This window comes from Oryza brachyantha, chromosome 5, assembly GCF_000231095.2.
Source record: "Oryza brachyantha chromosome 5, ObraRS2, whole genome shotgun sequence".
Classification (NCBI taxonomy): Eukaryota; Viridiplantae; Streptophyta; class Magnoliopsida; order Poales; family Poaceae; genus Oryza; species Oryza brachyantha.
This window is the reverse complement of record NC_023167.2, coordinates 20036708-20064335: the sequence shown is the minus strand read 5'-3', so window position 1 is coordinate 20064335 and position 27628 is coordinate 20036708. Positions and strand designations below refer to the sequence as shown.

The window sequence follows — 27628 nt, the reverse complement described above, 5'->3', positions numbered from 1 at the left end:
AATGTTAGGCCTAAGGCTAATGCTCTGCTTTTGGTTAAAGGCTAAAATTCATCATTTTTAATCGAAAGTCAGTACTCATGAAATTTTGGCTTAAAGGCTATTATTAATCTATCTTGGTCCAAAAGCAAAACAATTGGTCGTAATGTTAATATTGAAAACGTTTTGGGTATACAGTTAAAATTAGAATTTATACATTTTTCGGATCAAGGCTAACACTCATGAAATTTTGTGCCATACGCAAATGTGTTTATAGGGTGCCGAAGGCTATAATTCATTCATATTTTTGTTTAGTGTTAATTATGATGAAATTTAAGATTTAGCATGTTAATATTCATGTGTTTTCGGCTCGATGGTAAAACTCATGAATTTGAGGCCAAAATCTAAATATCATTTAATGGATACCTTAAAAAGGTAATTTATCCATTTTTGATTCTAGGTTAATACTCCTGAAACAAGTGGCAATATATCAGTACCAACAAAAAGGAGGAATGATATAGAGATAGATATATACTTGCATTACAGTAGTATGGTGATGACTCGGCATCTCCATGGCTTTTGTACTACTGTGTACATAAAGAAGGGTTGGTTCTGCTATCCCGGAGATTAGTAAAAGGACACAGATAGACATATATATACACACTTTAGATGATACTAGCAGAGAAGAGAGAGAGAGAGAGAGAGAGAGAGAGATGCAGCCGTCGTCTTTGGTTTTGCAACGGCCACAGGAGTGAGAATATGAGATGACAAGGCGATTCTACAGTTTTTGGCCTCTGCACAAGCACACCACACCAGTTTGAACTTTGAAGGAATATAAAGATGCCATGTCCGGAAATGCACTTTTCATATGTGAAATGCAGTTGGAGTCCAAAAGAGAAATCAATCTCCAATCCCATACACTACTACTCGTGGTGTAAAGTAGTACGTACGTATGATCATCAGATGATGATATCTGTACAGTGAGACTATAGAATCACCAAGCCGCCCTGATCTTCATCTTCTCGGTAGGTATAGCTGCTGCTGCTATCGTTCATGATGTACAGTAGTAGTGGTATCAGGAAGAGAGAGCGTGTCAGAGCCTTCGTACTTGCTCTGGACGGGAGTGGTCCGGCGCGATTGTCGCTTGGTCGGCACGATCACCTCCTCCATCCCGATATCCTCAGAAATGGACATCTTCTCCTCCTCCTCGTTGCTTTTGAACACCGGGTGCAGGTACGCGTTCGTCAGGTACGCTTTCAGATCAAAGGTTGGCTCCCTTGCCCGTTCCACCGTATCTTTCCTCATCGCTTCCTGCACAACAACCAAATTTTACTACCAACACCCAAACTAGCTTGATTTTTTCCCACCTGCCAGACATTAATATTTACCTGTAGTGGGTTCCGCACAAATGCAGGTTCAAACCGGTTCTTGCAGTACTTGTAAAACCAAAACGTCAATACAGGAAGAACAAGAAGCACCGGTGTCGATTCCTCAAAACCTTTTGTGCTCAGCAGCCCAATAAGAAGTAGCTGTGATACGATCAATGCTACGATTATGCGCCCATGCACACTAGGCCAAAACTGTGCGCCACTCTCATATTGTTGATTGTAGACGTTTATTATCTTCAAAGAAAAATGTGGAACCAATCAAGCATACAAAAAAGAACATTGCAAATCTAGGACTGAAACGTAGATCAATTGCATCACTGCAGTTTCTGTACAAATTAATGCCCATTGATCACTTAACAGATTGAGTAACAGAAATTTCTTACAAGACATGTTACCACTGCTGTTTCTATTCATTGAGTTATGACTATGGTAGTCTACTCTTTCAGTTTATCACACTGCGTATAATACATGTATCACTTGGCAAGCAGTAATTTTTTAAAAAAATGAAAAACAAAGGTTTTGATATCGAAAGATAACACCAGCCTCTAAAAGCACATACTCACTTGTGCCAGTGAACTCAAAACAATTTATCCATGCACGTATTTTTAGTACTTCCTCCGTCCCATGGTATATGACTTTCTAGATTGTTTAGCATATAATAAGGTTTGAGAAGAAAAGACTATAATATCCATTATTAAATACTGTAGTACTTTAGGATGACAACAATTTTGAGACAAATTTTGAATTCTAGAAAGACGAGTATTTTGGGACAGAGGTAGTAAATCTTAGCCATTATTGCATAACAATTACAGACTCATGCATAATAGCATAGCAGCAATGATCATGAGTGAAAACTGTTTTTATATATAAATGCTGGTCAGTATTGAAGCTTATTTCCAATGATCCAGGAAAAAACGCACAGGAAAGATCTGGATCAATTATTATGATGTACCAACATATTGGTCAAAATACTCCTACAAAGCAAGTTAATTTAATAGTATCATATTTGACCATCAGTTAACCCAAAAAATTCTCGCAAGTAGTTAGGGTCCTTACCTGGTGGCGGTAGACAACATATGCCAGCCCAAAGAATACCAATATGAAAGGAAGCAATAATGGTGTCACCACAGCATAGACAAGGCCTAGTAAGAAATATAGCTGTATTCGTGGTTCACATGAATCAAAACAGATACTACCAGGATCCATTGCCTCTTCTCTGTCCTTTTCAGTCTTCACCAAGAAAAAGTTCTTCAAATGGAAGAATATAAGTGCCTTCAATCTCAGTATTTCACCAGCTATACCAGTCCAACCGTCAACCAGTACATATGTTATGAAAAAAGTGGCCCTCATTGGAATGGCTACACCGATCGTTCTCGGTATTCTGCAAAGGAAGTGATTTAAACTCACTGCAAATCATAATCATTGTTTGGTTTCAATCAAGTAATGTGAGGAATTAGTTGTCAAAAGCACAGGCAAACAGTACAACATAAACATCAGTGCATACAAACAAAAACATTATCTAAGTTTCCAGGAGGTAAATATCTATAGTGTAAAGTGCAAATTGATATCAGACCCATGCTTTGGCGTTGGCCTTGATGCCAAAATCTCTGCACCTAGAGAGTTAGCCTATCAACAAATTGCCACCCTTTTGCCTCTTCAGCACCACAATATTGTTATTTGTATCTAAAATATAAGTTCCCCATGACTCAGAATAAATAATGCATAACTCACTTTAATGAAAAGAAACATCTATTTCTAAGATAGCTTAGAACCAATATGACATGAGTTCACTGTGTCATTTGAGCCACCAGCACACATGTTTTATTTCAAAGAATATATATCATAACTGGCTGCTTGGAATATTCGATTATAGCTAACAGACTCTATTTTCACTTTGTTCTGTCTTCTGCTTTTCTCCTTTTGTAAAAGTTCTGATGTTCGTTGTCAAAGTTCACCTTCCCTTTTTAACACAAAAGATATGTGGTTGCATATTCTCAAAAATATTTGATTAAGCCTATGTGTCTAAATATTCAAACAAAAGCAGCTCCTGGATATATAATCCACAGGTCAGATCAAAACAACGTTAAGCACTTGGTATATATTTGACTGCTATCATGAACAAAATGATATCTCAACCTTCAAGTCAGTCGATGTGGTGGCATAGGACTTACTCATTTGCTGACTGATGAAGGTACGCCTTAAGCTGCTCTAAAGCAGATCCTGTAATGATGCTTCCCAAAAATACATTGAAGAACAAGAAGATATAATATTTAGCTGCAGTTCTTCGCTCCAGGGATGACTGTGATATTAATCCCTCAAACTTAGACATAAACATCAGTATAGTTGGAAGCAATATAAGGAAGACCTTCAAAGCAATTCCTGGAAGAAATCCTTGGATAAATGATTTGATGGAAGGACTGCATAATAGTCAACAAGACTTATCAGGGCATTTCAACAGAATACACAGAACATAATCATATGTGTAATATAACCCAACTAATTACAGGATAAATTAAACCATGGAAATGCCATAATATAAATAATAAACACATGAAGGAACACTTACATATCAATTAAGGGTTTCAGAAATGGAAGCGCCTTTTCTATTCCTTCAAGGCTTGCAAGAGATTGTACAAATGCTATTGGAATAATATAAAAAAAGTTGAGGAAGAAGAATGCCACAGCAATTATCAACCTCCGAACTGTGAGGGACACAAATGGAATGGATAGATTATTCCAGTAAACATCACGAGGTTCTGGAGCCCATTCAGTCAACCAGACAGTTGGATTACTGGTTTGCTGTGTCTGAGCACAAACAGCCGCTCCCCATCGTGAACGGAACGAAACAAAGGCTGCTGGAACAACTGATTTGGGATCCTTTATGATTTTTTTACGCTCAGCAGCTTCCTGCATGTTGTTACACATTAACTTATTGTTATCTGACTGTTATCTGTAAACAAATTTAACGGCCACAAGGTAGCAGGGCATACTAGTCATAACACACTAAATTGGTTGTGCAAACACATGTACATAGAATGATTACCCAACCAGAAAAACAAGGACAAAACCAAATGGTCCAATGATTATATAGACAAAAATACTACAACTTACTTCCTTTCCAATCTTCTCAATCTCTGTTTTGTAATATTCAATGGCATCCACCTCGGAACCAAAACAGCCAAGAAAGCCAGTCTGGAACAAAAATCCAGTAAAAGGGCAAGGAATTAAAAAAAATCCTAATGCAATATTCTAATTTAAATAGATCAAGGTCCATATAGCAGACTAACCTTAGTGGTGGGCCTTTTTGATTGATTTCTTTCATACTTGAGCTGGTAGTAATCAAGCCAATTCCGCATTTTCTTCTTCTTATCAACCAAGTCAGCAAGTTTATTTGCATTGTAAACCACCTATAGAGTTGTAAGATATAAACAACAGACCAGAAAAAGGAAGGAATAAATGCAGCAATTCATACAGGGAAGAATTTTTCAAAAACAAGATTTCAATGAGGTAGTCAGAGGGGGGATGGGATTCAAGTGCATATGACACACAAATTTTGATGTGACCCATCTAAATCTCATTCAGCAATTAGCACTGTGAGGAAGAGTGTTAGCACCGACAGTTTTTGGACCCCTTTGACATATGAATATGATTCTGTGCAAATTTAGATAACCAAGAATTCAAAACCTCCCTGCTACTTTATGTGGGCTGTTCTCAGGATCTGAAAAAGAATATCTCAACATGAAACTATAAAACACTGACATTACGTTCGTTTAAAATCATCGATAATTTATGGAGGAACGTGAATATATGCAGTGCTTTTAAGTAGAAAAATATTCTATTTACATTAAGCCAATCAACATAACCAGAAACACAGGTCATACCTAAGCAGATGATGAAATGGTGAAACCCCGAAAGAAAAAAGCAACAGACTACATCTGACTTAGTATCCACAAATATTACTAAAGATTACCTGGTGTCTTAGATAATGATCAGGATGATTGACAAGGAAGAAATGCTCCACAAGCTCACTAATTGATTCGTCAGGATCTGGAGGTATATTCCGCACAAGAACCTAACATAAATCATTAAGTTACATTCAACAGACCAAACCAAAAGGAAATTAAATCATCATATTAATTAAGTACATATGGAAGTTTGTGTTGTAAGATTGAGCTATGTGCCAAGAATGCACCAAATGACAAAAAAAAAGGAAATGCTGCAGTTCTAGGTGCTAATTTGTAAACCCTAAAATAACATAACTTAGGCCAAGTAATAGTAGGATCAAAGACGACTTTGGCATTATATTATTAAGGAGAAGTTCCAATTGTAAGCATGTGTTGCCGCAATATTGGTTGGATACATTACAGTGAAAAATAAGTCTCAGGGGGCTCAGAGTCAAAAGGCTTAGCCACAATATCTAGTCGTGAATAGGTTCAGTCCTTTAACCAAAAGGAAATTAAATCATCATATTAATTAAGTACATATGGAAGTTTGTGTTGTAAGATTGAGCTATGTACCAAGAATGCACCAAATTACAAAAAAAGGAAATGCTGCAGTTCTAGGTGCTAATTTGTAAACCCTAAAATAACATAACTTGGGCCAAGTAATAGCAGGATCAAAGACGAGTTTGGCCTTATATTATTAAGGAGAAGTTCCAATTGTAAGCATGTGTTGCCGCAATATTGGTTGGATACATTACAGTGAAAAATAAGTCTCAGGGGGCTCAGAGTCAAAAGGCTTAGCCACAATATCTAGTCGTGAATAGGTTCGGTCCTTTAATCTTACATTTTTTTATCCTTCTTGTGGATGTAATATAAAAATGTTGGTACTAAATAGGAAGGGTATATGCAAAGTTGATGAGATCATACAGTAAATTGGTCTGGTCGCCGTTTCTCTGAAGCAAGAAAGCGCAATCTCATGGTTGTAATTATTTCATACTCTCGCAACAATACATAGCAGGTCCAAAATGTGAAAGCATAAGCCATAACCAAGTGAGTTATAAACCTGTACAACAGATGGGAAGTGTGAACATCATGAACAGGAAAAAAAATGTGCCAGCATAAAAAAAATAATAACAAATGCAGCCTAGAAGTTCAGAGTGGATGAATTTTCTTTTAGCCAGAGCCGCTGCTAAGTCCCAAGCCCGCAAGCCTAAATAATGTGATTGAACCTTACAATGTTAGACACGTTCACACAGGCAAGTGTTATATTTATCATATCACCCATACAGACCCCTAAAAACTGTATATGGGCATAATCAGCACGAAGATAAGTAAAAATGATTGAGTTTCAGGTGCCTCCTAAAACTTAAAAATGGCCGAATCTGCATGTAAAATGAATCATTATACAGATTTTGTTGGTATAAATGGTGAGGTAATGGCCAATCTAGATGTACAAGTACTTATATTCAACAGGCCAGAGAAACATTTATCTCTAGGTCTCTACTCATAAAAATCCACCGTGTCCAGAGATCAAATGATTTATGGAGGCTTACCTCTTTGATCCGTAAGGTATGTTGGATATTGAAAGTCTGTCAATTCTACTGTGGACCACCTTCATGCTTTCTAGGGTGTCATTTGTCCAGTTCACAGGGAACAGAACAACCGAAGCTAAAATTGTAATTGGAACGAATATCTTGAGCCTGAAAAAGGTAGATATAAGTATTTCAATGCATAGGCAATGGAACTTTTGAGATAATTGAAGCTAGGTACAAATAAATTTTGACAACAATGATACAACTCAGATTCAAACTAAAATTGGGCAAATGCAGAGAGACAAATTTGGTTATCATTTCTCTTCACGTGGCATATCTTGTTGTTTACAAACAATAACAAAGTGAAGCTGCATGCCTTTACCCATTAGACAAAATGATTGCTATCTCATTAACTAATTGGCATTGTTCCACAAGTATGACTTGGAAGAAAAATGAAATGGCATCAAGGAGCAATTAAGAAGAGCAAAAACATATATAAAATTTGGAAAGGAACAGACCCTGTTAGGTATATCCGTAGATAGACAGCAGAATCAAGGCCTGCATGATTGATCAATTCATCCTCTGGCATCCTGAGAGCAGCCGGCATCCAACTTAAAAATTTCAAATACGATCTCATGTTTAAGTTGACAACCTTTTGCACAGCGACACCAGAGGAAACAGGGCTGTCTCTCATTCCCCTGAGGTACCATTTTGGAAAGTAGACCCTGTCGTTGATAGGCTGTAATCGTAGGAAAGCAAAGAGCAGCAAGAACGCAACGGCGGTCAATACGTTGATGGTCGCAGAGAGGCCGATGTCAGAAACAGTGGCCATGGTTGCCCTCTAGATAGGCCTGCAAGTGTTAGTAATATGATGTATTAGTAAGATTGTTAGTGTAGGAATGAGTGTGAGCATATACATATAATGCAAAAGAAGTTAAAAAAAACTTATTTGAGAAAAGGAATGGAAATGTTAAGAATATGGAAGTTGGCAGTCTAAATGTAGACCAGTAGTATATTTAAGGGTCTGATAGTGACACATTATCAAGTGCAAGCGAGAAACTTGGACATGGACTATGAACGCACTGAAAGAGACTGGTCCGTGCTGGTGTGGTAGCTGTAGCTGTAGCGAGAAAGAAATTAAAGGTAATCGCTGGCTGGCTGGCTGCATTGGACGCGTGAATACAATGAAGCAAAAGCAAAGAGTGTGAAAGGAGAGGGTGGAGTAGCTTGGTTTTGCATAAATTCCGAGCTGAGATTGCGTTGCCGACAGAACAAGGTAGCCACAGCGAAGAAATGAAGAATCATTCCAAGGAAAGAAACAACAAAAGTCACTTTATTACATGGGTGCCTGCCTGCCTGCTTGCATCATCCTAATTAAGCAACAAGTAGTGATGCTTAACAGCTGGGTGGGTGCAAAATAAATAAATAAATAAATAAAGGCTAGAAATTGGAGTATATGATCATATCGATTTGCATATATATATATATGGGTACAATAAATACAATCGATCGAGGGGATGAAACAGTGTAGGAATCGAATGGTTTTCCGATCCAATCTAAATATGCCGCATGATCCAAATACGAAAAGGAAGATGAAGAAATATGACACTAGTACAGAGAGCAAGCGAAGCGAGCGAGCATAAACGGGGCGACGATGGCCGGCGGCGGGGAAACCCCAAACAAAACAAAACCTTAGGACCAAATGAGATAGTAGATGATGAATTGATGATGATAGCCTTACCTTGATTGGAACCCAAATGAAACCATGGGAGGGGGGCCGAGAGCTGCTGCTAATGGCCGGCGGCGAGGCGAGTAGTGGATTTTGGAATGGAATGGGGGAGACGGTTCCAGAGGAGGAGGAGGAGATATAGATGAGATTCGTTTCTTCTCCTCCCTCTCAATCTCAACGAGAGTGCGAGGGAGGGATAGGGACGCGCAACGGTCACCTTGCTTGCTACCCATCCCACTTTATTCTTTATTATTTGCTCCTTACTACCACGTGTAGTCATGTACTCCGCTACTAATACAGTAACGACACGGTACATGTTCGTTCGTGACCATTTAAATGTATACGGTAAAACAAATTATAATAATAAAACTATAGAATCAACTTTAAAATTAAGTCTAAAAATTTAAACTCTTGGTTTAAAACCATAACATAGCCAAAATGATGGGGTTAACACACCTGTTCTTAAATAAGATTATTTTTGGCCTATTTTGCTTCTCACAAAAATAAGTTCATCTCTCTGTGGTTTATGAAAATATAAAACAAACACATTATAAACAAATAAAGTGGGTTAGTTGTAATGGAACTTAATAAGTAAAAGGTACTATAGTTTTCTGAATTTTGTATTAGTACGTGTTGCATAGGTAAGAATAAAATTATTTTAGTACAGCGGAGTGGCACTATAGTCCAATAAATGATGGCGCCATCCTTTTCATATTTTTAAAGAAAAACTAAACAACATATTTGTGAACGAATAACAATTTATGAACAAAACGTTTATATATGTATTTTTAATGATTAAAAGTAGAACCTAAAAATAACATACGGCAAAAAAAAACTTAAAATTTAACTGTAAATTTAAGACTAAACAGCATAAACAGCAAAAAGACGAGGCACAGTAAAGTAGAAGAAAAGGACTAGTCGTGCATGCATTGTACTCATATTTCATTGCATTCCAACTGTATGATTATGTCCACTCTAGGCCTTGTTTTGTTTTATGGAATTTTAATCCATACCAACAGGAAAAAAAACGTACGGACATAGATACATGCACATATTAACTTTGAGAATTTTTTTTCCAGGAAATTTGGGTACATGAAATTTTCATATGTTTTCTTTCTGTACTTTGTAGAAAGAATTTTATTTTTTTATACTCTATTCCTACCAATAAAATAACTTTCGTAGGAATTGATTTTTCCTTCCAACCGAATAATCCTAGCATTGTCGATATTTTGTTTTATGGAGTACATTAAATTTCTTTTTTCTTACACGGACAAACAGTGACACTTGCTTGTCTCCATCATTTGAAATACGAGGATTTTTATATTGCCACTTGGCTGCCCACGTGCCCACACGTGCATGCGTACCCCAAAGCCACACACCTACACCATACATTGACGGCCACTGCACGAAACAACTAAACTATTGCTCCATTCTTTCGCAATACCGTCCACAGATATGGTGTTTTCTGATTATATTATTAAAGTCAAATAAAGATTTCGATGTCTCACTAAATAAGAGTTGATCCACAAATAAAACCTTAGAATGCTTAGTACATTCTAAAACGAGGGACCGGTGATGGGCATTTGGCTATACCAAACTTTATCAGCTTTTTTTTTTCTGTTTATGCTTATAAGTTAAATTTTAAATCTTCACTCTTAAGTTTGGAGATAATTTTAAGCTTTTATTATATTTTCTTTTATATTTACTTTTAGATCGTTAAGAACACTTTTATTCATAAATTATGTTTCGTATAATGTTAAGAATAAGTAAAAGCATTAAAAGATGAGGTGTCATGGGTGTCGTATAGGATGGAGCCGTTGTACAGATCACAGAGGACTTGATTTATAATTGAGACGATACTTTATACTAGGTTTTACGGTTAAATGGAATGAATGGAACTCAACCCATAACTGAGGAAGCCATTCCTTTTGTACATACAGGAGGGGGAGGGAGATGTCAGCCCAAAAGAATATTCTCGCCTCTTTCCGGTCCTCCATTTGAAAGGGCCCAAATCCCGACCCATCTACTCCTAGTACATAATACGCATGAAGGGATGGGCCAAACATCTTAATTCATCTTCTCCAGTGATGGTCACTCTAGTAGCTAGTAAGGCCGTGTTCAGCCATATCCATAAGTTTGTTTTTCGCACGTATGCTTGCCGAACTGCTAAACGGTGTATTTTTTTAAATATTTTCTATATGAAAGTTGTTCTAAAAAATCATATTAATCTATTTTATATTTTTCTTAATTGTGGGATACCTATACTAAGGGTATCTGAAGACCACACGAGTATGTACGGTCAAAACTGTACTGAATAGGAAGAAGTTTGTATCTATATAGTGTCGGTTAGGAGTTTGGTACGTACCGAATTATATATCGTGTACTCCAGACCTGAGCCGTAACCGAATTGGGATAGATCTCAGTCTTGTTAAATTAATACTCTATCATATTTGTAACTCCATCCCCACTATATAAGGGGGTACGGGGCGCCCCCTTGAGGGCACGAAGATTCATTTATGCAATAGAATCGTCAAACAAGAGTAAGGTATTATCTCACCACGTCGAGAGCCTGAACTTGGGTAAATCGTCTCATTCTTCTTCATCTTAACCGTCGAGTTCCGAGCTTAGTAGCCACCCTATAAGTTTATTACCGACATCAATCGTCGACATTAATAATTATTAATTAATTAATCATGTACTAATATATTACTACATTTTCCGTACCAACTATAAATTAACTTATGTTCCCCGTGCCGAACTGGGCCTAAGTACATCTTCCAAATTCCAATCACACAATAATCCCTGGCCGATCAATACACATTTGTACGTAAATGCTGTCTTACCACACATTCGGAATTAAATTGGCTCTTTTCCCTAGCCTTCACAATTGCCCGCAGATGCATGTCAAGGTCTCTATGATTCATAAGAGCAAATATAATAGCAGGCTATAAACTGGTTAAATACTTATGTGGAGAAGAGAGGGGATGAGAAAGAGTGTAAACATGTTGTAAGCTTGTAGCCAGCTCAGGCACAAGAACCAAAAAACTCTGTGAGAGTGACATGTGTGTCCTGCATTAATGATGAAGAGCTAACTAGTATATGGGTGGGCTAAGAGCTGACTGTAAGAAGTTTTATAGCAAGTTTGTTGGCTATATTATTAGGTTTACTCTAAGTTTGTTTGAAGGGTGATAAGTTAACTTACCCCGGCATAAAAAACATAGCAGTAGATTAGAACATGATTAATTAATTATTAAAAAATATAAAATAAATTAACATGTTGTTTTGACTACTTTCAGTTTTTTTTTTCTTTTCTTTTGAAAAACAGCAAGTTACGGTAAGAATTTCTTTAAATAATGACATGAATCTTTGATTCTGTTGTATGCATGGTCAAGACCTCTGTCCCAACGGTGGCAGATGTAGATGACATTGTATATGAATGAGGTAGGTCACCTACAATGTGCATGGTTATTGAAGTGGGGTGGCATGGCATGGCTGCTGCAGCATGTGCACAGATCTCACTCCCCTCCAGATTTAGAGAGGATACCCGTATATACTACGTGGAGATGGCTTCTAATATTTCCAGTGGATGTACTATTGTTTTTACATGTTATTTAAATGATTATATTTTTTAAAAAATAATGATAAGTTAGATTAATATGTGATATATCACTTCACAAATATGTATATTTAAATTCGATCTGAGTAGTAACAAAAGAACAAATTAAACTCTTATTGCTCTATACATATCTAGAGTGACTTTTTTGTAACTTTATTTGATCTTGTATGTTTGTGCAGTCGTATATCACATATTAATCCATCCAGCCAAAATAAAGATTTTTTTCATAACCATTTTGAGGAGCATTGCACTGGGCATGGATGGTGGACCATATTGTGGAAGAAACAAGGACATGTTTGATTTAATCCCAAAACAGGACTTATTAATTTTTTTGGTAACTTGAATAGTGGATATATTCATTTGGATTGCGGCTAAACAACTGGTACTGCATATATCCTATTTGTTCATATTCCAGAAGTTTCTTCACCATGAAATCATAATTTGGCCTCATATTGACCCTAATCCAAATATGAGAGAATTTTACCCTACTAACAAACTGGTAGTGCTAAAATTAATCTAGATGTTGGTAGTACCAATAAATTGATAGGGTAGAGAATTAAATATACCTAAATAAGTAATTTTATTGTCCTTAAGAAGGTACCATGTGATACTAAAATTTTAGTGTAAAATTTTGGTACCTCTCGATACCTACCAAAATTTTACCTATCAAGTACTATGAAATTGCTCGCCCCAAATATACCGCATATTCTTTACCTGAACAGTGGACCAGCAAGGCACATACTCGTACCAACGCATTCGGGACCTGCGTGTCACCGCCCACCGGCTGCACTTTGGCAACTAGTAGTATGCTTTGCTGTCAGTGCCAGAAAATCTTATTTTCCTTTCTTTTGGATAGCTGGGTGCATTGAGATGAAAATACTTCCCAGTTACTCGTAGATACTACTCTGTATAGTACTGATGATCCATTTCTTTTAAAACACAAGTATTTTTATGATTTAAGTCTACTACAATATATAAGCATTTCAATGCTATCATAGGATCATTCTAATGATTTTAGAGTCGATCAGATGCTTCGAAAAAAAATCCAATCAATTTAAAATTTAAAATTTGATGACTAAAATATTTAAAATAGTTTTATGTCTTCTTAGTTTATAATAAACACCTTTTTATATTTTAGAATGGATGCCGTATTATCTTTACTGTTGCCGGAGTTAAAAGCAGTATCGTCGTCGAGACGACGGCAGCCGTCCATGTTGAGCTAATCCACGCGCAGTAGTCATATCCTGATTCAGTGGCTCGAGAGGCCGATATTTAATTTAGAGTAAACATCATATATATCGCCATAATATTCTAGCTAAAATGAAATTTCATGATAGCTGCAAGTTTGTCTTTGTTGCTACAGTTGATAATGGCTCGCAAGGATAGTCACGTAGCAATCTCGTTGCTTGTTGTTTCTTCTTGTCCGTGGAAGCAAGCAAATCCGAGTGAATAGTAGAGTAGGGACGATGAGCATTTTACATGCAATGCAAGGATGGATATGATTAATTAGGTAGAAGATGGATAGATAGAGGAGAAAAACTAGAAACAAATGACAGTTTGGTGGCTATAGTCCTCATATGCATCATCCATCCATTCTCACCTCTGCTCGCTGCCAACGCCACCACATCCATCGCTCTTCTTCACATGGCGATGGCAGAGTGAAGTGAGAGTGAGAGTGTGTGTGCCTTGGCCCTCTCCTCCACCTCCAGTCCTGTCTTGTCCCCCACCATTATTCCTTCCTTCCCTCCCTCCATTTTTGTCCGTTTTACTGCTCCCTCTCCTCTCCCTTCCTCTCCTAGTGAGCCCACTGCCATTGTTGAGAGGTAGCCTAGCCTTAACAGCGCGCCATTGCCCAAGGATGCAGCATCATGCATTCACTCCCCTGTCCACTGCTGTCCGCTGGATGAATATTCATTAAGGTGTAGTGTAGTGTAGTGTAGTGCAGTTAGAGCTTGCTTGCTTGGGAGCAGAAGCACCCTGCTGCTGCTGCAACAGTGGTAGCATCTAATCTAGCAAGCTATCAGGAGTAGGAGGAGTAGTACATAACAAGAAAGGATAGGGATAGGAAAGGATGGTGTGGAAGAGCTGCAGGGGCTCCATCGTTGTGCTCCTCCTCCTCCTCTTTGCGGCGCCGCTCCTCTGCTCCGGCGCTGGCAATGACGTCGCCGTCAGCTTCTCCAAGACCCCTCCCCGCGTCTCCAAGTCGGCGTCGGCCGAGTTCGCCTTCCAGGTCGTGGACAGCAATGGAGGGCCCTGCCAGGATTGCACCATCACCTGCAAGGTCAGTTCTTGCTTGCTCTCTCAGGCCCAGGCTCAGGCACTCCCATTTATTTCAGCATGCATTTACAAATCCTTCCCGGCTTCCATTTTTCAAATCTGCATGCGGCGCTAGTTTCTGAAATGAATCTCATCGATTTCTAATGTCCTCTTGTAATGTCTTTAAGCTGAGATTTCCCTCCATAGCTACAAGGCTACGATACAATATTACGAAGCTAGAGAATCAGGTGTAATGTGGTCTGAAGTTAGCATGCCCTTTTATGGGCTCTTGGATGTATGGTCTACTGAATTGAAGTTAAAGATACTATAGGCACCCAGATGTTGTTGATGTTGGTCAGACTACACTGGTGAAAATGGCTTGCCGCATTAGACCATTCATTTGATTGATTGCATATTATTTAGTATGTTCAACAAAATGGCCGGCGCGGGAATTGAGAAAATGATCGATATGAAGATGCATTTGGTGCATGCATATGGTTGATGCAGTTGGACGGGAAGAGGGAGGGGGAGTGCAACGGGACGAGGAGGGCGCGGCTGAGGCTCAAGGACGGCAACCACACCTTCACGGCGTGCGCAGGGCGAACACCAGCAACAACAAGTTGCGCCATCTACGCCTGGGATGTTGGTTGGTTCAGAAACAAATTACATTTATTTCCTTTTTCCATTTTGACTCTAGCTCTGGTAGTAGCTAGCTAGTAGCGTGACAAAATGTAATTAAAATAAATAATTTGCAGACACGGTTGCCCCGACGGCGTCCGTGATGGCGGAGTCGGCATTCACGAGCGCATCCAACGTGTCGGTGCTCGTCTCCTTCTCCGAGCCCTGCCACCCATTTACCTGCAACGCCACCTACTGCCATGTAGTACTGCACTTACCTCCATCTCTCTTCACTTGCTCAGACGATACTCTCTTTACATTTTGGTTGGTTGGTTGCAGCTGATCGTGTACGGGCCCGGCCGCGTGGAGCCGGCGACTATGCAGGTCCTCCGCCCTGCCCTGCAGTACTCCGTGGCCGTCACCATCTCGCCGGAGGAGCTCTATGGCCGCCTCATCCTCGTCATGCCCAGGGGCTTCTGCACCGATGCTGCCGGCCACCGCTTCACCCGAACCGCCAACTCCACCTTCACCCTGCACTTTGGTACGTACTCCATTCCATTCATTCCTTGCTACTTACTGGAGTAGAGTACCATTACTATATATAGTTGATGACACGATAACAATTTTGTTGTTGGTTTGATTTGATTTCAGACAGACGGAGCGACTCCATGAGTATTGGCAGCAGCATCCCTGAGAAGCTGATTGAGATCGAGGGCGCCAGCAGGGTGGTCCAAGCCACCAACGATGAGAGGGAGCTGAGGATATACCTCTCCTTCGCTCAACCCGTCATCAACTCCTCTGCCCAAATCCTCGCCGCTCTTACCGCCACCGATGCCGTACTCACGCCAACCAACCGAAGCACGCTCGGAAACCGCCGCTTCGGATACCTCGTACCTACCTACTCGATCTACTCTTAACCTATCTGTCAGTACGTGCCAATCCTACCTACAGGCTGGCCTCACATTACCTATCCATCCAATATTCCAGGTGAATAGGACGTCAAACACCGCCGTCGTGACTGTTTCCTGCGATGCAAATTCCATAATTAGCAGACAAGGGACTCCTGTTTTCTCTTCACAACCTTACACATTTCTTTACGGTTAGTCAGTCAGTCATACACTATCATATCTGCGTCTGCTTCGCATCATATATAAGCAGCATATATACATGATGTACAGATAATCAGAGACCTTCTGTTAAGCTGGCAACCTCGACTGTGAGAACAAGCTCCCGCAACATCCCGCTTTTGATCAGGTTTGCAAAGCCCGTCTTCAACTTCACTTCCTCTGCGCTGCAGCTTTCGGGGGGCAATCTACTCAGGCAAGCAACAAACCCATTCTGCCATTCATTACACGTGCATGCATAGTAATAAGCACACCCAATTTACTACTACTATACTAATGGAGGAGTTTCGTTTTGGTGTTTCAGCTTCCATGAGGCTAGTAAGAGCATATACACGGTGCAGATACAGGCAGTTGATAAGGTGATCTCGGTCCAGGTCGCCGAAAACTCTGCTCAGGACGTCGCAGGGAATCCCAACTTGCCGTCAGACCGTCTTGAAGTGAGGCATTGTAAGATGCATGAAGTACATCATATCAAAATGATCATTAAGATATTTGAAGTGTGTTCGTTTTACTAATGTATTATTGAGTGCAGATTCTGTTCCTGCGTCGTCGTCGTCCATGGCGATCGTTACGACGGTGGTATTCGCGGTAACTGCAGCAGTCGCCACGCTGCTGACAGTCTCAACCTCGTCGCTCCTGGCGTCAGGAGCCATCCAGAGGCCGTCCTCATACATCATCTCCGACCCATCACGGAATCTTTTGGTAATATACTAACGTACTGGACTGCCCACTCAAACCATATTTATTACTCCTGTCTCATAAAACTAGATGTATCTTGTATATTATCAGCCTATATGTGTAGATTCATCAGCATCATTATAAACCCTAGGCAATAGTTGAAAGTCTTACTCCCTCCGATTTTTTTGTTTGACGCCGTTGACTTTTCGATCTACGTATGATCCTTCATCTTATTCAAAAAATTCATATAATTATTGACTATTTTATTATGATTTGATTTATTACTAAAGCAACTTTAAGTATGATTTATAATTTTATATATTTGGACAAAATTTTTGAATAAAATGAAAGGTCAAACATAAATAAAAAAGTCAATGTCGTCGAAAAAAAAAACCGGAGAGAGTAACGGAGTTAGCGATATCATTTACATATTTCAATCAAACTAATTAATTAGAGATTTGCTTCACATATTTCAATCAAACTAATTAATTAGAGATTTGCTTCGGTTTAATAAAAAGTAAAACTTTAACAATTAGAAATGATTTGGTATCTCGAGTTACCGGTACCTATAGGTCACTTTTATTGGACCAGGGCAAATCTCAATTAATTAATTAGCTGTTGATGCATGCTTGCATGGTTTTATATTGTACATCGGGTTTGGTTTCAGAGAATGGCGTGCCACATCCAGGTGTTGGCTCTGTCGCGATGGCTGTCGATAAACCTGACGGTGGAGTACTACGAGCTGAGCAAGGGCCTCGAATGGAGCATCCCTTACATGCGGCTGCCATGGGAAGGCCCCTCCGCCGACCCCTTCGTCGGCTACTCCACCATGCCGGCCATCGCCTACTCCGAGCTTCTCGACCGCAGCGCCGTCGCCGCCGACGTCCACCGCCCTCTAGGCCTAGGCCTAGGAGCGTTGGACGGCAAGCCGCTCACCGCAATGGAGTACCGGTATCTGTTCGAGAACCAGGACATGAAGCCCGAGGCGCAGATCATCATGAAGCTGCAGGATCTTGATGGCTGGAAGTACTTCTTCAGGAACATGTTCTGGCTGGCCATCGTCGCAGGCGCGCTCCTGCTGCTGCATGCCGCCCTCCTCCTCTACCTCAAGCTGCGCCACAGACGACACTCCTACGGCGCGCTCGTGTTCCCCAGGCTGGAGCTGATGCTCGTCATCCTCGCCATGCCCTGCGTCTCGCAGGCGTCCGCGGCGCTCATCAGAGGCGGCACCACGGCCGGGCTAGTCGTCGGCATCGTGCTGACTGGGGTGCTCACGGCGTTCCTGGTGGCGCTGCTGCTGTTCCTGTCGCTGGGCGTCACCACGGGGAGGCTGCTGCAGTACAAGGAGGTGCACCAGGAGGGGCGGGAGTACCACTGGTACCAGGAGCTGGTTCGCCGGACGCTCGGCCCCGGCAAGCGCGGCCAGTGGACGTGGAGGGACCCGGACCACGGCCGCGCCGCCTGGCTCGTCAAGCTCGGGCCGCTCTTCGAGGACCTGCGCGGCCCGCCCAAGTACATGCTCTCCCAGATCGCCAGTGGCAAGCGCCCGGCGGCGGAGGCGGAGCAGATCATCGCGTCCGACGACGAGAACGAGGACGCCGAGGCGCCGTTCCTGCAGAAGCTGTTCGGCATACTGCGGATCTACTACACGTTCCTGGAGTCGGTGAAGCGCGTGGCGCTGGGCATCGTGGCGGGCGCGCACGCGTCGTCGGACCACTCGTCGCGGGCGCACGCCATTGTGGTGCTGGCCATCGCCTCCTTCCAGCTCTTCTTCATGGTGCTGAAGAAGCCCTTCATCAAGAAGCGGGTGCAGCTGGTGGAGATCGTGGCGGTGGGCAGCGAGGTGTTCGTGTTCGCTGCATGCCTGAGGCTGGTGGACAGTGGTGGCGCCGAGGAGGGAAGTGGGCTGGGGCTGGCGATGCTGAGCGTGATGGCGGTGGCGTTGGCGGCGCAGGTGTGCAACGAGTGGAACGCGCTGTACCGGCAGGTGCAGCTGCTGAGCCCGGACAGGAGGTCCGTCGTGGAGGGCGCGAAGGCGGTGTGGATAGGGCTCCTGCTGCTGGTGGTGCCGTCGTCGGCGGTGGGAGAGCATCTGGAGAAGATGAAGCAGAAGCAGCCGGTGGTGGGGCAGCTGGGCGGTGGTGGCGCCGGCGCAGAGGCGCAGAGGTCGTGGCTGGGGCAGCTGCGGGAGATGGCGAAGGCGAGCTTCAGCAGGGAGGGACAGGTGGATGCGGGCGAGGCGTCGGGCAGCAGAGGAAAGGGGAGCAAGAGCATGTCGTCGTCGTCGGAGTCGAAAGGCGAGCAGTGGAGCAGCAAGACGAGGGGACTGTACAAGGATCTGGAAGCCATCTTCTCCAACAGGTAGCTTAATTCATTCAAGTGTACCAAGAAGCAATTGAACGTGCGGCACAGCTAATGCTACGTTTAATTATACACTACTCACCGGTATATGGAATTCATCGTGCATGCATGTTGTACATTTGCTCCAATGAGCGTCTCCATTTGCGTTTAATTTACCCTGTTAACACGCCACCATCAAGGATTCTAAACTCTTAAGTAACACCCCCTCACCTATTGAATGTCATTTAAATAATTACCAAAAAAATAATCAAGATGGATCAAAACTAAATATATATACAAACATGTAAGCTCAAATATAACTTCTAACATCCGTAGCTAACAAATATGACTGTGAGTATACATATACTATTTATGGTTTAATTTTATTTTTGTTATGACTTTATTATAACTATACTTGTGTATCGTAAATAATATATTAGTTTAAGAAATTATTGATCACAACTTTGTTCTAACAAAGAAAAGTATGATTTATATTTTGAAACGTATAGAGTATCTTAGTTTCTTAGCTAGCTCTCTAACTCAAATGTAAAATCAATAGGGGATGGACACTATTGTATGGTGACATATTGAGACATTATGATGCCTAATAGGTACCGGATCTAATACCTCTACGACACCTATCTTGTGTTACCTGGCTTGATACTATACACCACACATATCATTTATTATCTATGTGGTATCAGTCAGTAATTATATTATGTAGCATCAGCTACTACATATTAGTACGTACGTGATCCTAGCCCTGATACTTGTGTAGCATCAAAAACTAGGTCCAGGACATAAATCACAATCTGTTAATACAATCATCGGACGAGTTCTTCACCGTCACAGTTGAGAAGGCCAACATCAACCTTGCAACAGAGGAAGAAGACTGCATCCGATGGAAATGGGCAGCGTCGTGGCAATACACATCTAGATCAGCTTACCTAATGCAATTCATAGGCTTCATACTATCTTATACAACATCGTGTGTATGGAAAAATTAGGCACCACCAAAATGTAAACTCTTTGTGTGGCTAGTGCTCCAAGACAGAATCTGGACAGTAGACCGTCTATAACAACGACAATAGCCCAACAAATATTTCTGTCAACTCTGCTTCTGAAATCTAGAGATGACACAACATATGTTCACAAACTGCCTAGTAACAAAGCGGATTTGAAAGGAAATCCTAAACAAGACAACCTGACGCAGTCTAAAAATAGATGAAAACCTAGAAGACACAACTGTTCCAGACTGGTGGACATGTGCAATCAAAGATACACCAAAACAACTTAGAGCTAGAGCCAAATCCCTCATCATCTTAGTAACATGGGAGATTTGGACAGAACGCAATCAGAGGATATTCCACAAAAAAGGAAAGACCAATCAATGACCCGTGGATTGCAAGTCGTGAAAAAGACCTCTCCCTTCTCAGGGCAAACCATCCAAGCAGTCATGGAACGAGAGTAGAGTAGCCCTAACTGAACCTAGACACCTCTCCGGGGTTGTCGGTAGACCATCTCACCTGTAATCACCTTCCCCTAGCCTGCTCCAAGCTTGTAATTACTCTGTATTTTTGCTTTTAATCCTCCTTAATATAATTACACCCGATGGGGCTTTAAAAAAAGATACTTGTGCGGCATCTGATTAGTTTGCAAGCAAAATAGAGATGATACTTGTGCCGATGGCGGCAATGTGATATCCCAAAACTAGAGAAGAGGTGCCAACAATAAATTGCGGAGATGTTCTCATTATCGTTGTCAGTGTCACTGAGTCCATTGGTGATGGCATCCTTGAGGCGGAGCACCGACACTATTAACAAGACCCCCAAGCCAGTAATCATATGCTAGGAATATAGAAGGCAGCGCAGAATTATCAATCATCGTTCTATTAACAAGACCCCAAGCCACTATTCATATGCTAGGAATATAGAAGGCAGCAGAGAATTATCTATCATCATTATAATCTAGACCTAGTATTATCTTTTTAAAAAAAAATCAATGTGATAATATTTAGCCTTAGAGCAATTTTACAGTCCTTAAGTAGATACTGAGATCTACCAAAATTTTAGTGTAAAATTTGGTACCTCATAGTACTAGGTACCGAGAGGTTTGGTACCTCATGATACCTTCTCAACGACTATAAAATTGCTGAAAGCCTTAATATTGAACGCTACTATTAGTTGCTTGGGGCCATTGGGTGGGTAGGGGATGAGGGTGGATACTACTAGCTACTACTAGATGATTTGAGATCGATGAGATGACACTGCATGATTTGAGATGGAAGAGGAATAAGACGATGGATGCAGTGGCGATCGATGGCGACGGGCGTGGAAGGAAGGAAACGACCGAAACTAACGAACCGGACCACCTCCAATTTAACTTTTGTCTGTCTCGTCTTTGCCTACTCGACTCGACTGCTCATCCCATCCCATCTGCAGATATGTTGTTGCCATGCCCTGCAGCTGCAAGCTAGTACTCAAACTCTTCTTCCCCATGCAGCTAGCTACTCCTGTTGCAGGCAGCAGTAGCAGTGGCTTAAGCCAACCCAAGATTGATTGAACTACGTACTCTGCTACTAGTAGTATTTATTTATGTGCGCATGCACTTTGATTGAACTGCTGTATGGGAAGGCCGTTCGATCTTGGGATTCGATCGAACCCTAGCCAAATTAGCCAGAACAGTCCACTCTCACTCTCCCGCTGCCTTATTAATATCGATGATCTGTGTGCATCATACATACATACATACATAACACATATATTCTAGTGCTACTAGGCTAGCTAGTCGGTCCTGGTCATCGATCGAGCAACTGCATCCACCTCTCTTACTCTAATAGCAGTACTATTACAATAATATTTCTCAGTTAATTCAGCACATCCATACATACAGATAGATAGCTACTACTCATGCACTCCTCTCGTCTCTCTATCTATCCACCTTCCTTCGTTTTTCGTTTCCATTGAGAGTGTGAGAGATCGAAGATGCCGCGGACGACGACGGAGGCGAAGGAGATGGCAGTGCGCCGCCAGCTGCTGCCGGGACCGGCTGATCGCCCGCGCACAGCTCACAACATGTCCTCCTCCTCCCTCCGCAAGAGGTCCGACGGCTCCCTCATCAACAAGGTGCCCTGCGCCGCCCTCCGCGCCTTCCTCGCCAACCTCAACGAGGTCCTCCTCGCCACCAAGCTCTTCCTCCTCCTCCCCGCCGTCCTCCTCGCCGTCGCCGCCGCTTACCTCCACTTCGGACAGGTTATATCACTTCCTGCTTGCTTTATCTTTATCTATCTAATCTCCATTAATATACCTAGGCCGCGTTCGCCAATTCAGCTGGTTAACTTATACCTTCTCATTTTTCACGCGCATGCTTCCCGAAATGCTAAACGGTGTATTTTTTTAAAAAAAATTTCTATATAAAAGTTGTTTTAAAAAATTATATTAATCTATATTAATTTTTTTAATAATTAATAATTAATTAATCATGTACTAATTTATTACTACGTTTTCCCTGTAAGGGCATAAGTTAACTAATCTATACCTGCCGAACGCAGCCCTCGTATATATCGTCGTCTTCTTCTTAATTGCTCCTCCACTACCTACGAGTAATTTCATTTCTCTCATACTATTATTACTACTCCTCAATTTACTCATAGTTAATTAACATTTGTATTTATATGTTCTATGCCTTGTTGCATAAACCAGCCATCGTTTTTCACATAGACTAGCTAGTTAGTCTGTCGTTCTTCACTCTTTCAAAAGAGAAATTAAAAATACACTCCACCAACAACACATGGATGAATGCAGCATCGAGCCGGATGATGGAGATTAGATTTTTACTGGGTGCATGTGCTGCTGCATGTGGCGTGGCGCCCGACCTTGCCCTGCCTGCATGCAGCCTGTAAATCCCTATTAAAAATACAAACAGATGGAATCATGGAATTGCAACAAATTAAGCAAGTTGACAACAGCCATCACATGCCTGCATCACTAATTAATCCCCTCACGGGTGTTACTTTTTGTCGGCGCGCATCAGCTATATTTGCACGGTAACTCTGCTTACTGCTCCCCCGGTTCAATGACTTCTGTCGCTTTGGGCAAAATTGATATTAATTTTTTAAAACTTTCACTCTCAATAAATTTCAATATTTAATTTTAAAACATTAGGACAACATGTATAAATTAGGGGGTGTTTAGATGGGGCAAAAACTTTTAGTCCATGTCACATCGGATATTTAGACATTAATTTGAAGTATTAAACATAGACTAATAAAAAAACTAATTTCATAAATTAGAGCTAATCCGCGAGATGAATTTTTTAAGCCTAATTAATACATAATTAGCAAATATTTACTGTAGCATCACATAGGCTAATCATGGATTAGTTAGGCTCAATAGATTCGTCTCGCGAATTAGTCCAATGGTTTTGTAATTAGTCTATATTTAATACTTCAAATTATTGTCCAAACATCCGATGTGACAGGGACTACAAATAAGCCCTTGTTTCCCAAACACCACCTTAGTCTTAATAAGTACTCCACTTTAATAAAAATAAAATTTTATTTATTTTGTTATAAATTACAGCCAAAAATGTAGTCATAGATATGTTTTGGAGATCACGTTATTGTCTAAAACGACTAGAATTATCCAACTAGAGAGAGCAGTAATAGATAGAAATTAGCATGATCAACAACTATATTTGTTTCATAATACTTGTCATTTTGGATGTGGACACGGTTTGGTCACTAATTTTTAAAATATATAATTAAAATTAGTCGTAAAGTGTGCTTTAATAAAATGAAATATTTATTTACTTTTTAATTATATATATATATATAATTAAGGTCAAAGATAGATTTACATAAATCTATTGCCGTGCAAACACGATAAGAATTATCAAAATCAGATAGTATAAAGTTTGAGCACGATATAATCCAAAATGGTCGAGTGTGATGGAATTGGAGAGTAATTGCAGGTGTGGGTGTTCGTGCTGAGCTTAATCGGCCTCGTCCCTCTTGCCGAGAGGCTCAGCTTCCTCACCGAGTAAGAGCTTCCTGGCTCCTGCATTCATTTCTATGTACACCATGCCATCATTTGGAGTAATTTAATTAGTAACTAATATTGAATCACAATTGGTCGCGTGTGCGCACACAGGCAGATTGCATTTTACACCGGGCCAACTGGTAAGTGTATGCTATGGATTCGTTTAGATCAAGAATCAATTGCAAACATGCAGGAGTATATATATATATGCGTGCTGATTAGTGCAAATGGAATTGTAATTGTAAAAAAACAATGGATCGAACAGTGGGTGGAATTCTGAACGCGACATTTGGCAACGTGACGGAGGTGATCATCGCGTTGTTTGCGCTGCGAGAGAGGAAGATTGAGGTGGTGAAATGCTCCCTGCTGGGATCCATCCTCTCCAACCTGCTGCTCGTCCTCGGCACCTCCCTCTTCCTGGGCGGCGTCACCAACCTCGCCGCCCACCAACCCTTCGACAGGAAGCAAGCGGACGTCAACACCGCGCTCCTCATCCTCGGCGCCCTCTGCCACTCGCTGCCGCTCATGCTCCGCTACGCCGTCGCCTCCGGCGAGCACGCCCTTGTCTCCGGCGCCGCAGCGCTGGACCTGTCCCGTGCCTGCAGCATCGTCATGCTCCTCGCCTACCTGGCCTACCTCTTCTTCCAGCTCAAGACGCATCGCCAGCTGTTTGACCCCCAAGAGGTGTGTGATTATCTCTCTCTGTATATACTGCCCTCGTACCTCAGTTCGATCCAACCAAATTTAATTACCAGGTTGAGGATGATGACGATGATTCAGTGACCATCTCTCAAGACGAACCAGTGCTGGGATTCTCAAGTGCGATGATTTGGCTGGCTCTCATGACTCTCGTCACTGCACTGCTATCAGAGTATGTTGTGACCACAATTGAGGTACGTACGTATATCTCCTCGAGTAGTACGTACACAAATTGGCACCATGCTTGGCATTGTGATCGAATCTTGGGAACATATATGTAGGCGGCCTCACAATCTTGGGAATTATCAGTGAGCTTCATCAGCATCATTTTGCTTCCCATCGTTGGGAATGCAGCGGAGCATGCTGGTGCTGTCATTTTTGCTCTCAAGAACAAGCTGGTAACAGTGTAACACCAACATACATGCATGCATGTCTCAGCTGAGAACATACATCAGGATAACCTTAACACTCGTCTTATCATTGATTTGATTTGTTGTGACGACAGGATATCACCCTGGGAGTGTCTCTGGGCTCTGCCACGCAGATCTCCATGTTCGTGGTGTGTGTCGAGTTAACTTTTAACTTTCGGCTACATACATATATATGTGCAATGAGTAACTTATATATTAATATGTTTTTTGCCGGCCTGTTTAATTTACGACGGATGCATGCATGGTAGGTGCCATTGAGTGTGGTGGTAGCCTGGACGATGGGGATCCCAATGGATCTTGATTTCAACTTGCTAGAGACTGGATCTCTGTTTCTAGCAATATTAGTGACTGCCTTCACCCTCCAGGCAAGTTAACCTAGCTAGATATGCTCTCTTTAATCTGTTGTGAGAGATCAATAAGGAAAAAGTCCTTCCCATTTCAATTAGCATAAACGTACATTTTGCAGGACGGAGAATCGCATTATCTGAAGGGATTGGTTCTTATCCTTTGCTACGCTGTCATTAGCGTGTGCTTTTTTGTTATAAGACGACGCGCAGGTATGCTGCTATTAATACTAACTGACATGTCGTACGTAGTAACTACATCATATTGTTTTGTTTGCTGATAATTAACGCATAGACATGTATGTGGATGTAGATGACAACCAGCTGGACGGTGTACGATGGATCATGGAGCATTAGTTAGCTAGAGTATAGTAGTAATTAAGCAGCACAAGCAGAGATGAAATGGTGCCGTTGGGCCGTACGTGTGGGCTCCTGAGGAGGAGACCGTCAGCCTGCCTAGTTGAAACTCTTCCTCCATTTCCAGACGACGATGATGATGATAATAGATAGATCAGATAGGTTATTAGTAGGTGATAGGTAGGTCGCCATCCATCCCGCTCGATTCGCTACGCGCCAATTACGCCACTAACCACAACCCATATTATATACATACCCACACTCCCCACCACCACCACCTTTGATTATTTCTTACCACCAACTGTCTTCTCCCTCTGTCCGATAATATACAATAACATGTCAAGCTTTTTAACAGATAATTTTAATTAATTGGGATGAAAAAAAATAAATGAAATGTTCTTTTGAGACGGAGAGAGTGATGTTTCCTTGTTGTGATAGCTTAATCTGCACTACAGATACGGAGAAAGCATGCATATTGTTTGACCTGGTCTTGGTCCTCGACCGACCGATCAAAGTATGCATCCAAAAAGAATTAATGGTGGTTGAAAAAGAAGCAGGCCAGGGCCGTTAACGCGTTCTAAATTTTTACGTGGCAGGCATCCATCGGGTGGAATGGATCGATCGGTTGATATGAATATGATACCACCCACCCACTCGTAAGTAAAAGTCGTAACCATTAATTTCTTTCTACGCGTTCCTAGCCTAGTCCTGGTTGCTTACCTCCAAAAGAAAGCAACGCATGTACTCTGCTTTTTTTTTTTCTTTTCCAATTTGATGATATATGATACTATAAATCTTTTGTTCTCGTGCTATAAGATGATTTGATTTTAAATAGAATACCCCATAAATATGTCTTATTTATACGACTATTAGACCAATATCAATGGATGTTTCATGGAGGTGTTATGCACATTAATTAGGTGACACATAACAAAAAAATATTTACATGAAACTATGAGACGAGAGAGAATTAGTTTCATGGCCATAAAACCTTTGAGCACCATTAACAAGTTCTCGGTTACGTAGTGAAACTTGCATTGAGTGGCTTAAGGTGTTTCATGCAATCAAATACTCTCTGCACGCAATCAAACTTTCAGCAGTAATTAAACGTGTTATTTAGCTTTGGAAATAGTACAATGAAACGTTACACAATGAGTGGCTGTTTCATTCATCGTTTCATCGAGTTAGCTGTTTTGAAAACTATGAAATGAAACTGAGTATTGAGACTGGTCTTATCATTAATTTACATATACTCCTTATGTCCAAAATAAACCAAACTATTTCAAGAGGTGACATATTTTGGTACTATATATAAATCTTCTGGATAAATGGGGTGATTGTTCACTTTTGTATTAAAAAAGTTCAAACGATATATTTATAAATAAAAAATAATTGTGAATAAAACTTTATATACGTTTTATTAGCAATATTTGAGTCAAGGACGAAAATAAACTTCAGTGCTAAACACCTGAAATCAACTCTAAACTAAGATTTAAAATTTAAATTTTAGCTTTTTAATTATAAGACAAGACGAGAACGTAGATCTATGGTGCTATAATA

General features: G+C 41.1%; 3 protein-coding genes across 4 annotated transcripts; 2 read left to right on the top strand and 1 right to left on the bottom strand.

Annotated features, from left to right (window-relative positions):
* Positions 1 to 467: 467 nt before the first annotated feature.
* LOC102701726 (calcium permeable stress-gated cation channel 1-like) lies at positions 468 to 8758 on the bottom strand. Its single transcript, XM_006654817.3, has 12 exons — positions 8579 to 8758; positions 7356 to 7688; positions 6859 to 7005; positions 6233 to 6368; positions 5335 to 5436; positions 4652 to 4771; positions 4476 to 4556; positions 3931 to 4271; positions 3536 to 3781; positions 2421 to 2745; positions 1365 to 1598; positions 468 to 1287 (listed from the first exon to the last, which is right to left on the bottom strand). The coding sequence occupies exons 2-12, from the start codon at positions 7667 to 7669 to the stop codon at positions 1021 to 1023; spliced, it is 2313 nt and encodes a 770-aa protein (XP_006654880.1). The 5' UTR covers positions 7670 to 7688; positions 8579 to 8758; the 3' UTR covers positions 468 to 1020.
* A 4968-nt stretch (positions 8759 to 13726) lies between these two features.
* LOC102706200 lies at positions 13727 to 19414 on the top strand. Of its 2 annotated transcripts, none has more exons than XM_040524484.1 (10): positions 13727 to 14463; positions 14946 to 15084; positions 15194 to 15321; positions 15396 to 15597; positions 15708 to 15946; positions 16044 to 16155; positions 16235 to 16376; positions 16485 to 16627; positions 16713 to 16882; positions 17526 to 19414. In XM_040524484.1, the coding sequence occupies exons 1-10, from the start codon at positions 14254 to 14256 to the stop codon at positions 19221 to 19223; spliced, it is 3183 nt and encodes a 1060-aa protein (XP_040380418.1). In that variant the 5' UTR covers positions 13727 to 14253; the 3' UTR covers positions 19224 to 19414. The 2 variants fall into 2 exon arrangements, with proteins under 2 accessions (XP_040380418.1, XP_006655660.1); XM_006655597.3 differs by having other exon boundaries at positions 13728 to 14463; positions 15194 to 15318.
* A 2734-nt stretch (positions 19415 to 22148) lies between these two features.
* LOC102705917 (vacuolar cation/proton exchanger 1b-like) lies at positions 22149 to 26656 on the top strand. The gene is made up of 10 exons (XM_006655596.3): positions 22149 to 22449; positions 24170 to 24237; positions 24349 to 24377; positions 24503 to 24921; positions 24993 to 25130; positions 25218 to 25334; positions 25442 to 25495; positions 25616 to 25732; positions 25834 to 25924; positions 26025 to 26656. The coding sequence occupies exons 1-10, from the start codon at positions 22183 to 22185 to the stop codon at positions 26066 to 26068; spliced, it is 1344 nt and encodes a 447-aa protein (XP_006655659.1). The 5' UTR covers positions 22149 to 22182; the 3' UTR covers positions 26069 to 26656.
* The last annotated feature ends 972 nt before the right edge of the window (positions 26657 to 27628 follow it).

What these genes read in the sequence shown, in the direction of transcription:
- LOC102706200 (XM_040524484.1), top strand. Translation starts at nt 14,254, where the DNA reads ATGGTGTGGAAGAGCTGCAGGGGCTCCATCGTTGTGCTCCTCCTCCTC. An exon ending in ACCGCCGCTTCGGATACCTC is followed by an intron (nt 15,947 to 16,043) that starts GTACCTACCTAC and finishes CCAATATTCCAG; the next exon opens with GTGAATAGGACGTCAAACAC. An exon ending in ACCTTACACATTTCTTTACG is followed by an intron (nt 16,156 to 16,234) that starts GTTAGTCAGTCA and finishes CATGATGTACAG; the next exon opens with ATAATCAGAGACCTTCTGTT.
- LOC102701726 (XM_006654817.3), bottom strand. Translation starts at nt 7,669, where the DNA reads ATGGCCACTGTTTCTGACATCGGCCTCTCTGCGACCATCAACGTATTG. An exon ending in ATACCTTACGGATCAAAGAG is followed by an intron (nt 6,369 to 6,858) that starts GTAAGCCTCCAT and finishes TCTGTTGTACAG; the next exon opens with GTTTATAACTCACTTGGTTA. An exon ending in TTGAGAAGATTGGAAAGGAA is followed by an intron (nt 4,272 to 4,475) that starts GTAAGTTGTAGT and finishes AACAACATGCAG; the next exon opens with GAAGCTGCTGAGCGTAAAAA.
- LOC102705917 (XM_006655596.3), top strand. Translation starts at nt 22,183, where the DNA reads ATGCCGCGGACGACGACGGAGGCGAAGGAGATGGCAGTGCGCCGCCAG. An exon ending in ATGTTGTGACCACAATTGAG is followed by an intron (nt 25,131 to 25,217) that starts GTACGTACGTAT and finishes ACATATATGTAG; the next exon opens with GCGGCCTCACAATCTTGGGA. An exon ending in CGCAGATCTCCATGTTCGTG is followed by an intron (nt 25,496 to 25,615) that starts GTGTGTGTCGAG and finishes CATGCATGGTAG; the next exon opens with GTGCCATTGAGTGTGGTGGT.